This window comes from Phytophthora ramorum (genome assembly GCF_020800215.1).
Source record: "Phytophthora ramorum isolate Pr-102 chromosome Unknown Phyram_PR-102_s0016, whole genome shotgun sequence".
Lineage (NCBI taxonomy): Eukaryota > Oomycota > Peronosporomycetes > Peronosporales > Peronosporaceae > Phytophthora > Phytophthora ramorum.
Window position 1 is genome coordinate 592138 of NW_027150662.1, and position 19893 is coordinate 612030.

Below are 19893 nucleotides of genomic sequence, written 5' to 3' on the forward strand. Positions count from 1 at the left end.
GATGACGACGCCGCTATCGACCACCGGACCCACGGACGAGGACAAGCGACTCAACGAGGAGTTGCTGCAGACGCTACGGTGCATTTTGCGTCTCGTTACAAGCCCTAACTCGCTATGGGAGGGACTAAACAATGTGCCCGTGACCAATTCTGCACAGGTCCTGCGGCCTCTACGAGAGCGAGCACCAACTGGCCAGACGCGAGGGTGTGCTCAAAATACTGCAGCAAGTGCTGGAGGAGTACGCGCTGCACGAAGGCCTAGCGCTCTACCGCGAGGCGGAGGCGGCTGCCAAGCGCCTGCAGCTGCGCACATTTGGGTCCTACAGGCTCGGCGTGCAGAGCCGAGAGGCCGACATCGACACGTACGGACACAAAAGACTAAATACTTGTTTTTGTGGCTAATTGTGCTAATGGCGCAGATTGTGCATCGCGCCGAGACATTGCACAAGCGCGAGCTTCTTCGAGAAGGCGCCGATTCTGCTGGAGGCGACGCCGAGTGTCACGGGGCTGCACGTCATCAGTGACGCGTAGGTTGCAATTTGAGGATGAAGATGGTTTAGTGTTACTGAGACTATTTTTTGTGTCTGTACAGATTTGTGCCGGTGATCAAGATGAAGGTGGACGGGATCCCGGTGGACCTACTGTTCGTGTCGCTGAATCTGGACTCAGTACCCGATGATATTGACATGTTGAACGATCAGCACTTGAGGGGCCTGGATGAGTCCTCGGTACGCAGTTGCAACGGCGTCCGAGTGACAGAGAGGATTTTGCAGCTTGTGCCCCATCCCGACAGGTTCCGCACGACGTTGATTGCAGTGAAGCATTGGGCACGGGTACGGACACGTTGCTGTGACTTAATTGGGTTTAATCACTTGACGTCTTGGCTTGTTGTGCACAGATTCGAGGCATCTACTCGAACGTGCTGGGGTTCCTGGGTGGCGTGAACTGGGCCATCTTGGTAGCGCGTATCTGCCAGTTTTACCCGAACTCGCTGCCGGCGTCATTGCTCTCGCGGTTCTTTAGGATATACCAGATGTGGACATGGCCGAATCCGATCATGCTCGACAGGGTGGAGAACCCGCTCAGCCTTGGCTTCTCGGTGATGCAAACGTTTTTCTTTTCTCGGATACCGACTCGATGGATTTTAGTCGTGGCTTCTGGCACAGCGCTGAGTGTAGTCAAGAGCAGAACAACTAACATTGTCTTGGTGGATATGGCGTTCGCAGGTCTGGAATCCTAAAACCAACGTACGCGACCGGTTGCACTTGATGCCGATCATCACGCCTGCATATCCAGAGTACAACTCGTCCTACAACGTCATGTCGTCCACGCTCCGAGTTCTCAAAGCCGAGTTTGGCAAGGGCTTTACTCGGACGCTAGAGATTGAGACGAAGGTACGTTGGAAAACTGCACTATGACGTTCTCTACTGTTTATCCTGCTAACACTCAAGTGATCAGAAAACTTCGTGGGCAAAGCTGTTCGTGGCTCCAGCATTTTTTGAAAGGTTCTATCTGTGAATTCGTCTTCGGCTTCTCGCTTCACTTGAAGCCCCTTCTGTTTTATGACTTTGTTCGGTTTGGTCTGTTGCTTGCCTTCCGTCAGGTCAAAGCACTTTTTGCGTGTCCAGATAACGGCAAGTTCTGCGGAAGACTTTGGAGGATGGTTCGGCTGGGTCGAGTCAAGATTGCGCCACTTGTTTCTTCGGTACGTCGTAGCTCACCGTCGTATCGGTTCTGGTGTTGTTTCTCGGCTCCCAAACTCGAGAATGCTGTACCTGTTATTCACGCATGAAGTCTGCTGTTGCTCGATTCGAGTTCTGGCCTTGTAGGAGTATATCGCGCCGTTGATTGACTTTGTTGTCTTGTTTGCTAGGTTCGAAGCACTTCAGGAGCTGCGCATTCATCCGTTTGCTCGCTTTTTCGACTTCGTTGAAACCAAGGAGGTTACTCCTGAATGCTCCTCGAAGTCTGAGGTGCATACTTCGTGGCTGTTCATCGGACTGGGCTTCCCAGCCCCAAAGGCGATTGCAGCCACTGGTGCGACACACGATGTGGACCTGACGAGCGTGATCCGCGAGTTCGCCTACTACACAGACCAGTGGGAGGCTCGCCACGGCGGGATGGATATGCAGATAGATCATGTAACCCGCGCCGAAATCCCGGAGTGGGTGCTAGAGTCTGTAAACAGCGGCGCGGGGGATAGCAAGCACCTGCGTAAGAGGCCACCGACCAGGAAGCCGTCGAAGAAGAAAAAGCGGGACACTGGGGCGGCGAATGGGACGAAGGGGGCGACTGCAAGTGGGAGCCCAACTGGCAGCTCGTCAAAGAAGAGTAAAGGTACGTGAAGAGAGGTGACGACGGATGTTATCATTGCAACTTTCGTAGTTCCAGACCATTAGCCAGCCACGGACTTCAACGGATGAACATGGTGGCGAAAGAAGCTGTGGACATCCGATCCACCTCTGCTTCTCGCTGGCCATGTTCTGATGGGCCGACTGGCTAGATAGAGTGCAGACAGCAAGACTAAACGTTGGAATTGCAACAGACCACTGTGAATCTCAACGTCTTGTGTTCGTGATGTGGCTTTGCCTGTGCACAATTGATCCACCGATCACAAACACGCACCTGCGTCCTCAACAAGCGCCTACTCGTCCTTGAACGCAGGCTTGCGCTTCTCCACGAAGGCGGACATGCCCTCCTTCTGGTCCTGGGTGGCGAAGGAGCTCCAGAAGAGGCGGCTCTCGTACTTGAGCCCCTCCTGCAGCGACTGCTCGTACGACGCGTTGACGGCCTCCTTGGCCATCTTGACCACGGGCTGCGAGAAGGACGCGATCTTGTTGGCCGTTTTGAGCGCCTCGTCCAGCAGCTGGTCGGCCGGCACGACGCGAGCCACGAGGCCGTCGCGCTCGGCCTGCTGGGCATCGATCATGTTGCCCGTGAGGATCATCTCCATGGCCTTGGCCTTGCCCACGGCGCGGATGAGTCTCTGGGTGCCGCCGCAGCCCGGGATCGTGCCGAGCGTGATCTCCGGCTGGCCGAACTTGGCCGTGTCGCCGGCAATGATGAGGTCGCAGAGCATGGCCAGCTCGCAACCGCCGCCCAGCGCGTAGCCGTTGACGGCAGCGATCACGGGCTTGGACACCTTGGTGATGTCGCCCCAGTTGGCGAACATGTTGGACGAGTAGGCCTCCACGAAGCTCTTGGTGGCCATCTCCTTGATGTCGGCGCCGGCCGCGAACGCCTTGTCGCTGCCGGTGATGATGATGGCGCCAATGTTCTTGTCGGCGTCGAAGGCGTGGGCCGCGCCATTGAGTTCCTCGATCAGCGGACTGCACAGCGCGTTGAGGGCCTAAAGGTCAGGGGATACGTCAGATGGCTACATTTGGTTTAGCTAATCGAGAACGAGCTATTTTTAGCTTGCCTTGGGGCGGTGTAGAGTGATGATGGCGACTTTGCCGCGCACTTCGGTCAGGATGTTCTCGTACTCGGCTGCAGCGGACGTCATGGTGTGGTTATTGGGGGTTGGGAGGGCGACGGGCTTTTGGGGTGTGAGAGGGAGGAATTGTTACCTTTGGACGCGAAGCAACGCGCGATAGGGCGGCGCAGGGCCGAGAGGTGAGGGGACCGTAGAGCAAACATGTTTGACGGCAGCGAAGAGGATCTGGTTCTGACGTCGATAGCCGTGGATCGGGTTTGGTCGTCGGTGATTGGCTGAAATTGAGCTGGCCAAGTTGAAGCTGTTGGGGGATCGGAGCGTGGGGCACGTGCTCGGCTGCATCTTGCCGACACTGATTGGCCGACGGTACCCAAAATGCTGTAGCTGTTGAGCACCTCGTCTGGGTGTCATCTGGTATGCATGCACTTGTTTGTAGCGGCTTTCCTTCACACAGTTGATTGTCAAGTCAACGGTGTTTCCCATTTGATTCGCACGCTCAGTGTAAGTTTATGGCGAAGTCACCTTCGTTTGGTCCTTTGAACTATACTAGTATTGTTGTAGATGCTATCGATGGCTCGGCCAGTTTGTTCAGCCGGTGTGCTTACCGTAAGCATGTTTGATAGAACCGCTGGCTCAAGTGGATGCACTCACCAGCTTCGCAGCGATGCAACAGGCAGCGCTAGCGCGACTAAACAGAGCATCCTCTACTGCAGTTTCGTGTGCGAGGGGGCTCCTAAACGGCCTCTCCGATCGAAGTGACACCTGCTCGTTGAATCCTGGCGAGGTCTTCTCGACGAAGAGCTTGGTGTGTGACCAATCGCTTCCTCTATCCCAGCTGATTCCCCCTTGTGAGCTGAGCTCACTGCGCTGCCCCCTCCCTATCTCTATCTCTATAAGCATATTTCGATTCAGCAAGTGCTACGCATTTTGCTGTGTAACCTGAGGCACAGGTCGAGTGTGGACGACTGCAAGAAGAATTTTGCTGTCAGAAACACGTATCGATATTATAATAGAACGCTCGTGTCAACACTCGTTGTGTATCAGTGCCTAGCAATGTTGTATCTACGTACACTTGCACGCCCTTCAAAGTGCAGTTGATTACAAGTATTTTTTTACTCAAAGTCAGTTTACGGTGCCACCAGAATCGCCGATACATGCTATTGCGGACTTGCATGTATAGTGTGTGTGGAACGGCAAAGGGAAGCAGCGAAGGCAAGGACGTCCTCTTGCACACAGTGCAGTTACTGTACTGCGAAGTGCGAATACGAAGCTACAATCAACAAATGCCGGATCACGTGCATGTGTATGGGACTGCTGGTTGAGCAGTTTGCCAAGTGGTACGGATTTCCCATCCTCTGATAGTACGTTCCTCCGCTATCCATGCTAAGTTAGTTTTATGACATTGCTAACGGCTAACGTCGCTATTCCCTGTCGGTCACCTCTGTCCGTCTGTAGTCTGAGCAGGGCACCAGGCTCGTGAGCTGTCGAGTCTTAGCACGACGACGAGACTCATTTCTTAATTCTCCTGGTCACCCTCAAGCAACCTACGCAACACCCAGCGACGAGATGAACCTCCATGCCTGCTTCACGGTTGCCATTGTCGCTGCTCTCTCTGCTGCCGATGTCCTCGCCATGGACCACGACCAAGTGCAGCCCTTTGCTCAACCAGAGCCCGCGACCATTTCTGAGAAGGCCGGTGTCAAGTTCAAACCGCAGATCCACATCACGAACGGGTGCCACCCGTACCCTGCAGTGAACTGGAATGGCGATACGGGCGGCGGTCTCAAGCCCACCGGAGCGCCGAGCAGTTCCTGTAAGGGGTCCGGCTGGGGCTCGCAGGTGTACGGCCGCTCCACCTGGTACAACGGCGTTTGGGCCATCATGTACTCTTGGTACTTCCCCAAAGACTCCCCCTCCACTGGGCTGGGTCACCGCCACGACTGGGAACACGTCGTCGTGTGGATCACCAACCCGGACGTCGAGAATCCGGTGATCTTGGCTGTGTCACCCTCGGCACACAGCGGCTACTCGTACTACGTATCTCCGAGCGCTGACACCATTGACGGTACGGCTGTCAAGGTAAACTACGAGAGTCACTGGCCGATCAACCACGCGCTAGATATCACCACGGAGGGCGGCGACACCCAGGACTTGATCATGTGGGACCAGATGACGGATGCTGCGCGGAACTCGCTGAACACGGTGAGCTTCGGAGACGCGAACGTGCCGATGAACGACGGCAATTTTCAAAACAAGCTAGGCAAGGCCTGGCCATGGGCGTCGTAAAGGGGGAAACGCCCAATTGTACGTACAGTGAAGTTCTCGACCTGTCGGTCTACAAACGTTTCAATGTATTCGAGATACCTCCGCTCAAGTAAGCTACGCACACGAATCGTGGTCTTGTCCGTCTATAATCCCTGTTGTGAAAAACACTGACAGCGATCGCACAAAGCGCACAACATTGGAGAACTAAGTACTGCACACGCAATGTGGGGCTCGAGTTGAACAAGATTCTGCTTTCACCATCGTTTGACTTTACCCACACGTAGGAATTGATTGCCCTACAGCTGGGATCAAGGATCTGCTAAGCGCTCGCCACCGAACAATGACCAAGAGTCTGCTGCAAGTTGCACATATGTGGGCAGCCCACGTCATGCCCGTTATCTGCAACGGTGGCAAAACACCATGGTGCAAGACGCCCACCTTACGATAATCTCCTAGACAGATCTCGTTTTCGGAGTGCTGGCACGACCCGATGATCGAGAGGACTGTGGACATGTAGTGCGATAGGACACCAAAGAAAGCAAAGTGGAAACACACAAGACAAACGGTCTCCATTTGGTGTGTGTATGATTTGTCACGACTGAACATCACCAAATCACCAAGAAATTCGTGTGTCTGTTCTCACGCAAGTGTTGTGTTGCGTGTCCACCGAGATGTACACTTGCCGCACCTTGAGCATGAGGTAAAGTTGAAGTTGGCTTACAAATGTCAAGTCATTCATTTGACTTGTTCCCACTATACCAATATAGTCCTACTTCATGTGTGGACCACACATTTTGCGCTGGCACATTTTTCCTTTCGCATTTCTCGCCAATCATGACGAGCGTCCACGGCTCCAGCGTCCATGAGGCCTTCGCGCTCATGGCGACGCTGCTGGCGCCGCGCGTGCCCATACGGTACCTGGAGATGAGCGGAAAGCTGCTGCAGCGTCGGCAGATGGAGGAGGTCTTCGAGGAGCGCGCAGCTGCCGAGCGCTGCGGCTTCCCAGCCTGCGAGAACCCGCTGCCCAAGTACGTCAGTATATTATCAGCCAATTAAATGGCCTTAAAGTGAGGCTCTACCAATCTAATTGCTGGGACGGTCGCTGTCGTTATGTATGGAGCAGATCGGCAGGCAAATTCCGCGTCTCCTTGGCTCGAAAAGAGATCTACGACGCTCATTACGAGCGTCAATTCTGCTCTCAACTATGTCTCAAGGTGTGCAATTTCAAGCTCCAACTCCCCACCAAAGCGATGCAAAATGGAGTTAAAATCTGAGCTAAATTCTGACTTCTATCCTGCTGTTCGTGACTGCAGAAAGCTCGGGTATTGCTGTCCAGACTCGTCCACAAACCTCCACAGCTCGTGCCATCTCTGGTTGAAGTTTTTGGCACTGACAAGCCGAATCCTTCGGACTACGAGGACGACGACAAGCAGCCCAAAAAACATGTCGAGACTCCGGTTGGACACAAGCCAGAGCCGCTGCCAAAGTCTAAGGCAGTGTGGTCTAAGACTCATGATCTGGGTGTTGTCGAGCGGAAGCACTCGACTGCGAACGCCATGTCTGTGGGCGTCCCACCAGCGCTGGAAGCAAAGACGTCCTCCCAGTTGAAGGAGAATGAGGCCCCCGCACCTCCGGACAGAAACTTTCCGACAACTGAGCATGCTATGCTTATTGAAGGTTATGTTTTCCCAGCTCACAAGCAGAAGCTGGCGAAGAAGGTGGAGAAGCTGGTCAAAAAGAGTCAGGAAAAGGATGACGACGAAGACGATATTGTGGTTAGTGACAGTGACGAAAGTGACGCGGCCGCTAGCGATGTTTCTTCGGGGGGCAGTTTCGATATCTCGGATTTCGATGATGAAGAAGTGGTGACACTGAATGATCTTCCGCTGTTCAGCCACCTATGGGGATTGTTTTCGAACTGGATCACCCACGAGACTACGTTGGTGGTGGCTGGGCTGTCGCTGCCAGCAAAGGAAGAGGAGAAGGAGGAGGATGATCCCTTCCTTGCAGGACCAGAAAAGGCAGAAGCAGACGCTGCACGCAGGCGTGCGCGTCAAATGCGAGTAGAGCGATGGAATTCCCTCTCGCTCATGCTGCGTCGCCCACTGCCACAAGTCGCTCTCAAGCTGAAACTTGCAAGCGATCGATTTTCAAACCATCGCATTGATATTATCACAGAAACATTTACACTGCGGGATGCCATTGACACCCGGAATGCCCAGCAGGTACGATCCTATGTGAAACATCTACGGTTGTCAGCATTTAACGAGCTTGTGTGTTAGTGGACGTGTGTCGCAACAATCCTGATGCTTGTAGCATACGGCATTAAGCCTGGAGATCTGGCTGGGGGAGATCGCAGGTGAGAAAAGAGTCATGCTTGTGGGTCTGTATTTGCAGAGGCTAACAGCCACCTTCTCCTTGCTGTAGTGAGCAAGTTAAAGCACTGACAAAGCTGGACACGTCAGAGCTCCAGCAGTTGCTGAACCTCTTCTACGAGGTGCGCAAGGATAGCGATGTTGCTGTCGACACGGATGTGGCTCCTGTACCGGAGGATGATTCAAGCATGAAGGATGCTGCCAAGGAGGGGTCGGCAGACAATAAACCTCCGACGATCTGTCGCAAGTGCCGCCGCGCAAAGAGCAAGTGCATTTGTCAGAATCGTGCTCAGGTTCCTAAGGATGACGAGTTTTCGACGAGCCAATTAGAAGAAATGATGCAGGAGGCACTTGTGCTGCGGGACGAGTACGACGAGTTGCTGCAGCCAGACGATTAGCCAGCATGGTGCGGACTTGGTGGTGGCCATTACGATGCCTGACGGCAGGGAAGCTATCAGACAGGGAAGCTATCAGACGGGTTTTAGAGATCAATCCGACGTATGATCGATGATACCATTTTCCTGTTCCAGTGTGGCCAGTTGACACGGTTCGTATGCATTGACTTGTATTCGACTCGTTTATTATTCTCGTACGTCTGTCATCTACAGCGTGAATTTCTCGTTGCCGTCCTCGTCGCAGATGCCGAAGTGCGCCTCGAAGACCGTGTCGGTGCGCGACGGCAGGTCGAACATCTGGAAGTAGTGGCTGCGCGACGCGTCCAGGTTCTCGGCGGCCCACGTCATGTAGGCCGAGTAGAACTGCTCGGCGCCCGCGACGGAGCCCGTGTTGCCGTCGGACGTTCCGGCGCTGGGCCAGCCCGTCTCGGTGATGGCGAGTTTGTCGGCCAGACCCGGGAAGCGCGACTCGGTGTCGCTGCCCTGCAGCTCCGTCCACTCGTCGGACACGAGTGTGATGGCGTCGGTCACAGCGGTGTTGGCCGTGAAGACGGGCTGGATGTTGACACCCACGACGTCGCAGGCCGTGAAGAGGTCTGCGAGGCCCGAGATGGCGCTGTAGCGGGACGAGTCGAGCAGCTCGGTGTTGCGCTGCACGGTGCCGACGGGCACACTGGGCAGCGCCTCCTGCAGCTGCGTGATGTAGGTGAGCATCTCGGACGGCACCGTGTCGACGGACGCGAGGTTCTCGTTGCCGACGAAGATCTGGATGACGCTGGCGGACCCGTTGGAGAGCGCGCCGGCCGAGATGGCGGCCGTGACGTAGTCTGCCGTGGCGCTCGGGTCGTCGTTGTCGAAGGGAACGCCGAGCGAGACGTTGAGTCCCTGCGCGATGGCGAGCGTGGCCATGTCGGCGGAGCCGTACGTGGTGACGTAGGTTCGCACGAGGTCGAAGCCCTTCTCCTTGATGGCCTGGAAGTCGGCGGAGATGGTGGTCTCGGTGACGGAGTCGACATGGTCGGGGTCGTAGCAGACGCCGCCGGTCGAGGTGGCAGTGGCGAGGCTGGCTGTGGAGATCATGGCGAAAGCGGTGGCAGCGATGAGCGAGAAGACCTTCATGGTTGGTGTTTGGTGTTTGGAGCTGGTGGTGCTAGAACCTGTTGCTGCTGTGTGTGAGCTTGCGTGCGGCTGTGTGCTCGACGAGGCAAGTTGCGGAATGAGTGCTGGAGTGAAGCTGCTGCGTTCTCAGCAAGGCCGTCATGCCATGCAGCGTATCTCCTGAGGATCGAGCGAGGCGAGGCGAGGCGAGGCGTGTACGACACCGTCGTCAGATGGCAAATGTCATGTGGCAGATGGCGAATGTCAAGTCCATGACTTTCGTGGCACGATCGGCTTGCTTTGGAAGGATAGCCAGGGATAGCGCGTGCAGTGGCGACCGATCTGAAGCGAGTCGCGCATGGCAGCCATCGAGTGGCTCACGTCATGGAGTCCGAAGCCCTATCTGAGGGCGGCCGTGCAGGTTGGATCCGAGAATCCAATGCTGCAATGCTGTTGCATCGACTGCTAGTATTAATACATGCATAGAGGGCCGGAGTTGAGTCCCCTGGACTGGCGTGTTGGTGCAGCGGCTGTTGTTCAGTTGTGAAGTCGTTTGCCTGGTCACAGCTCGGAGTTGAGGTGCTACTCGCAATGCCTTCATCTCAGGTGTCTAGTGGGTTTCGTTACAGCAGCAATAATTATATGGTAGGATTTGAGGCTGGTGTCGAAGTTGATCCAGCTGGAGGCACGTTGTCCGGCGTCGAGATTGATTTTCCCATCGATCGATGTGGCACGAGTCTTTCGTGGTCGTCCTTGCTGGTTGGTGTTGCATCGTGTGATTTGCGTTAGGTGCTAAGAGCGCAATAGAGGGTTTTGGAGTGCGCTGCGCCCACAAACCGAGAGCTGTGGGGATACCAACGTACGAGTCTACGGATCGAGGGAGCACCCCAGCGCCTTTACGACTGGTTAACGCTCAGGTAAAGCAACCCATGAACGCCATGTGCGTTGAGAAATCTGCTGTGCTGCAGTGATTCAGGATTTAATAAGTACATGTATCGGTCTAGGGCGAAAGAGCTGGAGAGTAATGCGCTGCATCGACTCTACTAGCTGTCGACGGTGCATCTGATCCCCGGAGGCGGTAGCGCTTATTCCTCGTCGTCATCCATCTCTTCCTCCTCGCCCATATCGGCGTCGTCACCCTCGTCCTCGTCTTCCGATGTGAGGCCGTCGTTCTCCGGCAGCTCGCCCATGACGAGGTCGTACTCAGTCATGTCTCCAGCAGCGTGCGAGACGGGTGCAGACTTGAAAATGAGCACGCGCTTGTGACCGGTCGGGTTGGAGCTGTACAGCAGCGTCTCGGCGTCAGAAAGCTGTACAAGTAAAGCAAACAATGTTAGTTCAATGACAACGATACCAACTTCATGTACGGCAAACATTCGCCTCACCTTGGCAAGATCCAGCTTCTTAAACCAGGCCGGCTGCTCGAATCGCGACTTGGACTTGGCCGGCGGCAGGCACGACGGACTGTACACACCCTTGCCTAGGTTCTGCAGGAAGGTCCGTGCCACCATGAGGATGTCCGGGTCTCCGCCCTTACGCAGCATGTTGCGCTTGATGGCCAGCTTGGAGAGGAACTCTTCGTGGCTCCGGAACACGGGGATCTGCAGCGTCTGCATGAGGTTCATGGCGTCACCACGCTCAATCACGCTCTTGACAACGGGCACGGGGTCCTCCACGAAGACGCCCGCGAAGCCGTGGCGCATGATGGCGGACGACTCGTCGCTGTACTCTGGGTCCAGCGCGGGGCAGTCCACGAGCGTGATCTTCTCTCCGTAGTGGACTTCCTGCGCCGTCTTGGTGGACAGCGGGATGGTCGACACGTTGGCCATCTGCTTGCGCTTGATCGAGTTGATGAGCGTGCTCTTGCCTACGTTTGGGTAGCCCACGACGGCCACACTAAGCGGCTTGTCCGCCTTGTTGGCCAGCTCGTCCAGGAAGACGCGCAGCGGCTGCACGTCTCCGTTGTCGCGCATGCCGCTGATCTCCTGCTGGCGGTCGTAGAGCGCCTTGTGGCCCTTCTCCTGCCGCGTCTTCTTAGAGCTGTCCGAGATCTTGGCGTTGAGCGCGCGCACGGGGATGGTCGGGTGGAAGCGGCGCAGGTAGGCCACCCATTTCTGCGCCGTCTCGACCGACACGAGGTCCACCTTGTTGAGCACGAGTAGCACCTTCTTCTGGCCCTTGGCCACCAGTCCGTCCTCGAGAGACAACGAGCGGGAGCCCTGCGGGTCGCGTGCGTCCAGCACCACCATCACCAGATCGGCGCGCTGCACGGCGTGCTTGAGGTCCTTCTGGGCCTGCAATTCGACGCTGAGCGGGGTGACGGGCAGTACGTCATTGGTGCGCTGCAGCTTGGCCTGCAGCTTGGCCTGCTTCTTGTCCTCCTTGCGCTGCTGCTGCGCCTGGCGCTGGGCGTCGATCTCGGCCAGCCGCGCCTGCTCCACCTGCAGCAGAAGCTCCTCCTTGAAAGGCCAGTTGTTGGGGATGCCCGCGTCCTTCTTCTTCTTGTTCTGGCTCAACTTGTCGGCCTTGCGCTCCTTCCGCTTGTGCTCGCGCACCTTGCGCGCGATCTTGTACTTCTTGTGCAGCGACAACCGCTTGGACTTTCCTTTCTTCTTGACCATCTTGACGCGTAGGCTACGGGCACAGCAAGTAGAAGAGCTTTGACGCAGCTCTTGCTGGTCGGTTGACAACCGTTGGGCTTTGGCGTCCGCTCCAGTCGTTCTATTGCGCGACGCGGATTGGCAGAAAAGGCGGTCATGGATTTGGATTGGCGGAAAAGGAGCCTTATTAATTATTTGCTTTTTCAGACAGCAGAACTTACTGGACGTCCGTGAGCTGCTAGGATGCGTCTGCTGACCCACAACATGCTCGTGTGCAACGTCAAGGTACTGGCTGCCATGGACGTGGAGGTTGCAATCGGTTGTAACAAGTTTTTTTTTCTGCATTGCAGGCGTGTGCCGACACTGCCGGACGTGACGTCGGTGTCCGCCCTCTAAACTTCCCACTGCGCGTACGTCAAGAGCCTCAATTGTGCCAATTGCCAATAGAACTGACATTGCTGTTGCTTTTGTTGCTGCAGATTGTGCCAGAGGAGATGGACGGCGTCGTGGTGCTGGAGACGCAGTTCAGCAAGAGCTTCATGTTGCACATCATGAACTCCATCGACTACCAGGCACTGGCGTTCACCACCAAGGAGCTCAACCACCCGGAGGTGCCCGTGCTGCCTGAGCAGATCCCTACCGACCTGTCGGAGCAGGACGAGCTGCTCAGGACGATCCACCGCGTCATCTTCGACGTACGTAGCAGAATTTCATGTGGATGGGTGTTTTGGGTCGATGACTGACGAGTGGGTCTTTTGGCAGACCAACATCGTGGAGGGAGAGCTCGTGTGCAACAACTGCGGACGCAGCTACCCGGTCACGAACGCCGTGCCCAACATGCTGCTCGAAGAGGACGAACTGTGAGCATGTCGACGATTTTGTATGGTTTAATGTATTGAATGAACCCCACAGTCGGTTGGAAACTTTACTGCCGACGCGCAAGCTTTGAGGTGCTCCCTCGATCCGTAGACTCTTACGTTGGTATCCCCACAGCTCTCGGTTTGTGGGCGCAGCGCACTCCAAAACCCTCTATTGCGCTGTTAGCACCTAACGCAAATCACACGATGCAACACCAACCAGCAAGGACGACCACGAAAGACTCGTGCCACATCGATCGATGGGAAAATCAATCTCGACGCCGGACGACGTGCCTCCAGCTGGATCAACTTCGACACCAGCCTCAAATCCTACCATATAATTATTGCTGCTCAACTCCGAGCTGTGACCAGGCAAACGACTTCACAACTGAACAACAGCCGCTGCACCAACACGCCAGTCCAGGGGACTCAGCTCAGCAACTCAGGCCCTCTATGCATGTATTAATACTAGCAGTCGATGCAACAGCATTGCAGCATTGGATTCTCGGATCCAACCTGCACGGCCGCCCTCAGATAGGGCTTCGGACTCCATGACGTGAGCCACTCGATGGCTGCCATGCGCGACTCGCTTCAGATCGGTCGCCACTGCACGCGCTATCCCTGGCTATCCTTCCAAAGCAAGCCGATCGTGCCACGAAAGTCATGGACTTGACATTCGCCATCTGCCACATGACATTTGCCATCTGACGACGGTGTCGTACACGCCTCGCCTCGCCTCGCCTCGCTCGATCCTCAGGAGATACGCTGCATGGCATGACGGCCTTGCTGAGAACGCAGCAGCTTCACTCCAGCACTCATTCCGCAACTTGCCTCGTCGAGCACACAGCCGCACGCAAGCTCACACACAGCAGCAACAGGTTCTAGCACCACCAGCTCCAAACACCAAACACCAACCATGAAGGTCTTCTCGCTCATCGCTGCCACCGCTTTCGCCATGATCTCCACAGCCAGCCTCGCCACTGCCACCTCGACCGGCGGCGTCTGCTACGACCCCGACCATGTCGACTCCGTCACCGAGACCACCATCTCCGCCGACTTCCAGGCCATCAAGGAGAAGGGCTTCGACCTCGTGCGAACCTACGTCACCACGTACGGCTCCGCCGACATGGCCACGCTCGCCATCGCGCAGGGCCTCAACGTCTCGCTCGGCGTTCCCTTCGACAACGACGACCCGAGCGCCACGGCAGACTACGTCACGGCCGCCATCTCGGCCGGCGCGCTCTCCAACGGGTCCGCCAGCGTCATCCAGATCTTCGTCGGCAACGAGAACCTCGCGTCCGTCGACACGGTGCCGTCCGAGATGCTCACCTACATCACGCAGCTGCAGGAGGCGCTGCCCAGTGTGCCCGTCGGCACCGTGCAGCGCAACACCGAGCTGCTCGACTCGTCCCGCTACAGCGCCATCTCGGGCCTCGCAGACCTCTTCACGGCCTGCGACGTCGTGGGTGTCAACATCCAGCCCGTCTTCACGGCCAACACCGCTGTGGCCGACGCCATCACACTCGTGTCCGACGAGTGGACGGAGCTGCAGGGCAGCGACACCGAGTCGCGCTTCCCGGGTCTGGCCGACAAACTCGCCATCACCGAGACGGGCTGGCCCAGCGCCGGAACGTCCGACGGCAACACGGGCTCCGTCGCGGGCGCCGAGCAGTTCTACTCGGCCTACATGACGTGGGCCGCCGAGAACCTGGACGCGTCGCGCAGCCACTACTTCCAGATGTTCGACCTGCCGTCGCGCACCGACACGGTCTTCGAGGCGCACTTCGGCATCTGCGACGAGGACGGCAACGAGAAATTCACGCTGTAGGCGCCAAAGCTGTTGATGATAGTCACCCAGACGACGGGCCGAAATTGCCATCGAGTCGTAGAAATCTGCCGATACCACGTAAATGCCATCGAGTCGAAATTGAACTCTCTTTCATGTATATCGCCAATCGCTGCATGAACAGCGTCTTGTTGGAGTGTGGTTGCTGTAGAGCAGGCAGCTTGAATCGGGTTGTATTGCTCTTCTTGTCTTGGTTCTGCCAGTAGAGGAGGGATGAGGAACTGTAGCCGGCAAAACCGCAAGGCTTACCGCTTGATTATGTTTGCCAGTGTTGCGCCACTAGTGATGCTGCTGTTCTGCTCGCTGCTTCTGCTGCTCGTTTTGAGTGGCCAGCGTGTCGAGCTGTTTGCGGTAGAAAGCCTTGAGCTCGCCAACTTCAGCCTGCAGCTCCTCGACCTGCTCCTCTTTCTCGCCAAACAGCTCGAGCAGCACCACCTGATGCTTCTGCAGCTTTGCCAATTCGAGTTGCGCCTGCTCGCGCTGCGTCTCGCCAGTCTCCAGTAACGCGTTGCGCGTGCTGAGGCGAACAATCTCGTCGGTCGTTTGCTTCTGGCGAGCCTCTAATGCCTCTAACTGTTGCTTCAGCATGCGGTTCTCACCCTCGCGCAACCGCAGTCGCTGCTGGAGCTGGCTAAGCCCCAATACTGACGTGTTGCCGCCGTTCGAACTCCACGAGTCACCCATAGTAGTTTCCAACGTCGTCTTCAGAATCGACGCTTCCGATGACAGTCCACCTTCAGAGACATTGTGCTGCTCACCATCGATGCTTCGTCTCGCATAGTGATGTTGCGAAGACGTGGAGCCTGTTGACAAAGGTGCTGCTGTGGGTTGTGCCGTGGAGCTCTTTAATCGCAAGAGTTCTTGTTGGTGCCATTCGAGCTCCTCTCGGAGATGTGCCTCACGCTCACGAGACTGCTCCAGTTCAGCTGTCGCAGTCGCTGAAGCTTCCAACGTCTTGGTCGACTCCTCCACGCTATCCAAACGAGTCTGGAGCTGCTGCTTCGCCTCCGCTTCTGCATCACGTTGGTGTTTGGCCTGATCCAAGTCGATGTGTAGTGCATCGACTTGTCCACGTAGTTCGCGAGCTTCAGCCTTCGCGAGTTCTACCGTTTCTTGGGCACGGGCCAGCTCTGTCTGCTTTCTAGTGAGCTCCAGCTCAATATGTTCCACCTTTCGTTGAAGTTCATGCAATTGCTGCTCCATCTCGAGCTTCTCCTGCTCAGCTGCACGGATTTGTTCAGCGGCTTCGTCGATTCGTGCAACCAGCGTGCTTTCAGTTGCTTTCCAACTTTCCTGCCTCGAGCGCTGGTCCTCCTGCAGCGCATGAATCTGGCGCAAAAGAGGCTGCGTGGCCTCGGAAACACTCTGCCCCAGCATGTCCACACGGCCCACGGCGTCTTGCCACTTGCGCTTCAGGTCTGCGATCTCAGCTCTTGCCATTTCCTCGCGATGAGCTGCCTCTTGCTCCAGATCACGGACATTATCTTGTAGAAACTGCAGCGTCTGCTGGAGTTCCGCCTTCTCAAGGTTTAGCGCCTCGTTCGACTGGGTAGCCGTCTTGAGTCTTTCAATTTCTTGGCTTTTACTGGTTACATCGAGGGTCAGTTCTTGTACCTGAGCCTGCAATTTCTCCAGCAGCTGCGCAGCCTCAAGAGCATCTCGCTCGGCCTTCTCTGCCTTCGCAGTGGTGCCATCCGCACTGCTTGCCAGCTGACGGTTTTCCTGTGCCAGGCGTATCTTCTCGTCCTCGCTTGCCTTTAGCTTCGCCGACAGATCCTTCACCTCCTCGGCGGACACCTCGAATTGCGACTGCGACTTGAGCGCTCGCTCCTCCAGCTCGTCCTTCTCTTTCCGGAGCGTCCGCAGTCTCTGTTCCAGCTGCGCCTGTTTGACCGAAAGCGCCTGCCCTTCATCCAGCAGCGCACTCAGCTTCTCCTCCTTGTCCGCCAGTGCCATCTGCAGCGCCTGGACGTCCGCACTTTGGCTGGTGCTCGTGTCGCGGTGCAGCTGCGTGAGTTTGGCCACCTCGCGGCGCATGTTCTCCAGCTGCTCCGTCAGGAACTGCGCGCGCTCCACGGCCGCAACCTCCCGGAGACACGTTTTGTCCAGCTCGTCGTGCAGCTCTCGGATCGTCGTGGATGTCGCCAGCAACTGCGACTCGCGCACCTCCAGCTCCTTCTGCAGCGCCGCCACATCCAGATCCGACTCCTCTGTGGCGTCTTCAGCCGCTTCGGTCACAATCTCCTCCTGTTCTGCATCTTCTCCAGTCTCCTCCACTTCCTCTACTGCGACCTCAGCCTCCGTCTCCTCAGGCACCTGCTCTTCAGCCTCTTCTTGAACCTGTTCAGCCTTCTCCTGCTCTTCTGCGTCTTCAACAGCGTCCTCTTCTTGTCTTTCTTTTTCTTCATTTTGGCGCACGTCTTCTTGCTCTACGGTCTCCTCTTCTTGTAGCTCGGTGGCATTTTCCATAGTAGCAACTTCCGTCTCAATAGCTTCAGCTTTTGTCTCCGAGGCACTTTTGTCCTCATTTAGATCCGGCTCGACCGCCTCATTCGACGTCTTATTCGCCTCATTCCTCCCCGCCGTGTACTCAACTTGGTCGCCGAGCGAAGGAGGCAAAGGCCTGGAGCCCGGCGCTCCCGTCACCACCTGATCGAAGGACTTCTCCACGTCCTCACGCAGACTGCGCACCTGCTCCAGCCCCTGCGAGACGATGGACGTCACGTTGAGCTTGGTGCCCCAAGCACCCCAATTCGACGACGACATGACGGATCTGGATATGAGAAACTACATATGGGTTGTTTAGAAAATAGGTGGGTGGTTTTGACCTCTTAGTTGGGTTATTTAGAAATGGTTTTGGGTTTACGAACGCGAAGTTTTCTTGGGCATGCCTAGCATTTTTACCAGTCCTCGTAGAGATCGAGCATAAACAACAGTTTGTTGTGCTGGGGAATCTGGCCAGAACTCACGATCTCAACGTCCCATATAATTCCGCCAGACCGGCGAATCCGCGTCGTCGTATTCCAAGTCGCAAGAGGTGGCTGTAAAACAAGAGAGCTCATCTGTGAGCATGTCCCACGTGTCACGCGCGAGGAAAGCGTCTGCTGTCATGGACACAAGGGAGTGCAGCAGCGAGATCATGTCCAAGGGGTCCCAGATTCGTATTTCTGACGCACATTCAAAGACATCGACGAATCTGTATGAGCGTGTTTTGGGAAGAAAGCAAGCAATCGGTATTGCCACGACAGAGAACTGTGGCAGCTTGACATGTTCGACACTGATCGGTTGAAGTCATGGATCTAGCTGAAGTTGGAGCTGGCTATGGGGATGAACTTGCGATGCCATCAGATAACATATCGAGCAGTCTACTATACTGTGGTTTCACGTACTCGGACGTGATCATCAGACTGGGGAGTGTAACATTTGCCTCTGCTGGCGAAATCACGTCGTAGTCCTCGGTCGTTCCTCCTACAACCGAGAAGCTGGGAATTATCGCTGGATTCACCAACATATACTGGTACAAGTCATCGTCAAAGGACTCAAAGAATCGAATACTGAATGCCACGCTCTCCGCATCGACGATTTGCTCAACCACGTTTGCCTCAAGCTGCATCGAGGCATCTGCATTCAGGGCCTCAAGCCAGCCTTGCAGCTCTCGGGCCGTGTCGGCAATCACCTTATTAGGTTTGTCAACAGGAGCGAGCGGGAAAATATACCGTAACATCCCATTCGGTATCTACGTATATTCGCATTTCCCCATGAACCGATGAACGCGCCACCTCCAGGTTCATGCGTCGGTGCGAGTTCAAACTAAGTTTAATTTACCCACGGTTTGTAAACATTCAGAAGTTTTTGCGTCGAAGCAGTGAAGAGAAATTTTGCTGGAGACTCGGTACTAACGTTATCCTCGAACGCAGTTCCATCGCCAGGGTAGAAATGTGGAGGTGTACAACCCGTTAAAGACAAAGGTGTAGCTTACTTTTTCTGCAAGGACACTGGTCTTGGTAGCTTTCACTTGGGTGTGGGATGACTTGTATCCTCCAAGTACCTCGTTTTCCACGAACAGAGCGAATGCTGCTGCATCACCATTCTCGGTATAAGAGTAAACTTGAGCGCGCAACTGGATGTTGATCGTTAATCCTGCATTTGCCACGAACGCGCCTGTAGCTGCAATTACATTCAAGTTTGTCATTCTCCAGGCTCTCCAATATCGCAGAACTTCTGAATACAGTGTAGGAAATCAACGAGAGCATTTTTTGCCTGCCTTCGGCCGTTGCAATAGCTAGGAAGATTGAATCCAGCATAGTTCTGTTGCATCGTACGCGTACCCTGAAGGTGCCATCGAATCCTGAAGCTCAGTCGTCAGGCTAGTTAATGCTGAAGCACAAGTGGCGTCTTGTCGACAGTTTTTCAGTCGTGTAATGCAGTCAGCACATTCATAGCTACCACTGCTTGTATTTTCATCGCTTGAATATGCTCCTCTCTCAGAATCCGAAGGAGCTTCGGCTGATGCTCCAGTATCTGCTCACGGTTCCTCGACAAACCCAGATTGCAATACATCAATCAACTTGGTGTACTGCGGCTTGTAATTAACAGAATAAAGAGATAGTGCCCAAGTCACAACATCCACTTGAAGAATATCCACGCCTGTTCCTCCTGTTGCCCTGAGTTTAGGTACCAAAGGCGCCGCAAGAAGCAACCTATTCGATCCAAGCGTGCTCCATGCACCAAGAGTAACGTTGAAGGTGGCCATCCCATCCAGTGCTTCAACTGTTGGTTCTCCCCCTGAGAAAGTGAAATTGTAAGGATTCTGAGTAGTTCTCTCTTCAATCCGGTCGCGAAGTGCAACAGCAGCACCGTACGGCGAATCTGTGCTCGTATCTGGAGCGTAGTTCATCACGGAACCACTAATGTCCATACTCCATTCTGTGTCGTAAAAGGTTTGCACACGCAGCGTGATCGCTTGTCTGTCGATACTTAGGTATGTTGGAGAGTGAATTTTTGTGATCGGTACCAGAATGT

At 55.4% G+C, this 19893-nt stretch overlaps 9 protein-coding genes across 9 annotated transcripts; 5 read left to right on the forward strand and 4 right to left on the reverse strand.

The window, feature by feature from the left end:
* Position 1: 1 nt before the first annotated feature.
* KRP23_12847 (Nuclear poly(A) polymerase 1) lies at positions 2-2344 on the forward strand (the record flags this gene model as incomplete). The annotated part of the gene is made up of 9 exons (XM_067883489.1): positions 2-78; positions 158-361; positions 419-526; positions 592-832; positions 898-1098; positions 1226-1393; positions 1458-1504; positions 1603-1704; positions 1873-2344. 9 exons carry the CDS (start codon positions 2-4, stop codon positions 2342-2344), a joined length of 1620 nt encoding a protein of 539 aa, XP_067738929.1.
* A 299-nt stretch (positions 2345-2643) lies between these two features.
* Positions 2644-3638, reverse strand: KRP23_12848 (putative enoyl-CoA hydratase, mitochondrial; the record flags this gene model as incomplete). The annotated part of the gene is made up of 3 exons (XM_067883490.1): positions 2644-3348; positions 3421-3488; positions 3569-3638. 3 exons carry the CDS (start codon positions 3636-3638, stop codon positions 2644-2646), a joined length of 843 nt encoding a protein of 280 aa, XP_067738930.1.
* Positions 3639-6534: 2896 nt separating this feature from the next.
* Positions 6535-8473, forward strand: KRP23_12849 (putative RNA polymerase II subunit B1 CTD phosphatase RPAP2-like protein; the record flags this gene model as incomplete). Its single annotated transcript, XM_067883491.1, has 5 exons — positions 6535-6728; positions 6824-6914; positions 7014-7925; positions 7983-8059; positions 8128-8473. 5 exons carry the CDS (start codon positions 6535-6537, stop codon positions 8471-8473), a joined length of 1620 nt encoding a protein of 539 aa, XP_067738931.1.
* A 204-nt stretch (positions 8474-8677) lies between these two features.
* KRP23_12850 (putative beta-glucosidase btgE) lies at positions 8678-9589 on the reverse strand (the record flags this gene model as incomplete). The annotated part of the gene is made up of 1 exon (XM_067883492.1): positions 8678-9589. One exon carries the CDS (start codon positions 9587-9589, stop codon positions 8678-8680), a length of 912 nt encoding a protein of 303 aa, XP_067738932.1.
* Positions 9590-10653: 1064 nt separating this feature from the next.
* On the reverse strand, positions 10654-12189 carry KRP23_12851 (Guanine nucleotide-binding protein-like 3; the record flags this gene model as incomplete). Its single annotated transcript, XM_067883493.1, has 2 exons — positions 10654-10878; positions 10954-12189. 2 exons carry the CDS (start codon positions 12187-12189, stop codon positions 10654-10656), a joined length of 1461 nt encoding a protein of 486 aa, XP_067738933.1.
* Positions 12190-12411: 222 nt separating this feature from the next.
* Positions 12412-13032, forward strand: KRP23_12852 (Multifunctional methyltransferase subunit trm112; the record flags this gene model as incomplete). Its single annotated transcript, XM_067883494.1, has 4 exons — positions 12412-12453; positions 12519-12578; positions 12648-12863; positions 12931-13032. The coding sequence occupies 4 exons, from the start codon at positions 12412-12414 to the stop codon at positions 13030-13032; spliced, it is 420 nt and encodes a 139-aa protein (XP_067738934.1).
* A 909-nt stretch (positions 13033-13941) lies between these two features.
* On the forward strand, positions 13942-14853 carry KRP23_12853 (putative beta-glucosidase btgE; the record flags this gene model as incomplete). The annotated part of the gene is made up of 1 exon (XM_067883495.1): positions 13942-14853. One exon carries the CDS (start codon positions 13942-13944, stop codon positions 14851-14853), a length of 912 nt encoding a protein of 303 aa, XP_067738935.1.
* Positions 14854-15084: 231 nt separating this feature from the next.
* On the forward strand, positions 15085-15375 carry KRP23_12854 (uncharacterized protein; the record flags this gene model as incomplete). Its single annotated transcript, XM_067895804.1, has 1 exon — positions 15085-15375. The coding sequence occupies one exon, from the start codon at positions 15085-15087 to the stop codon at positions 15373-15375; it is 291 nt and encodes a 96-aa protein (XP_067738936.1).
* KRP23_12855 (TATA element modulatory factor) lies at positions 15151-17637 on the reverse strand (the record flags this gene model as incomplete). The annotated part of the gene is made up of 1 exon (XM_067883497.1): positions 15151-17637. The coding sequence occupies one exon, from the start codon at positions 17635-17637 to the stop codon at positions 15151-15153; it is 2487 nt and encodes an 828-aa protein (XP_067738937.1).
* Between the last annotated feature and the right edge of the window lie 2256 nt (positions 17638-19893).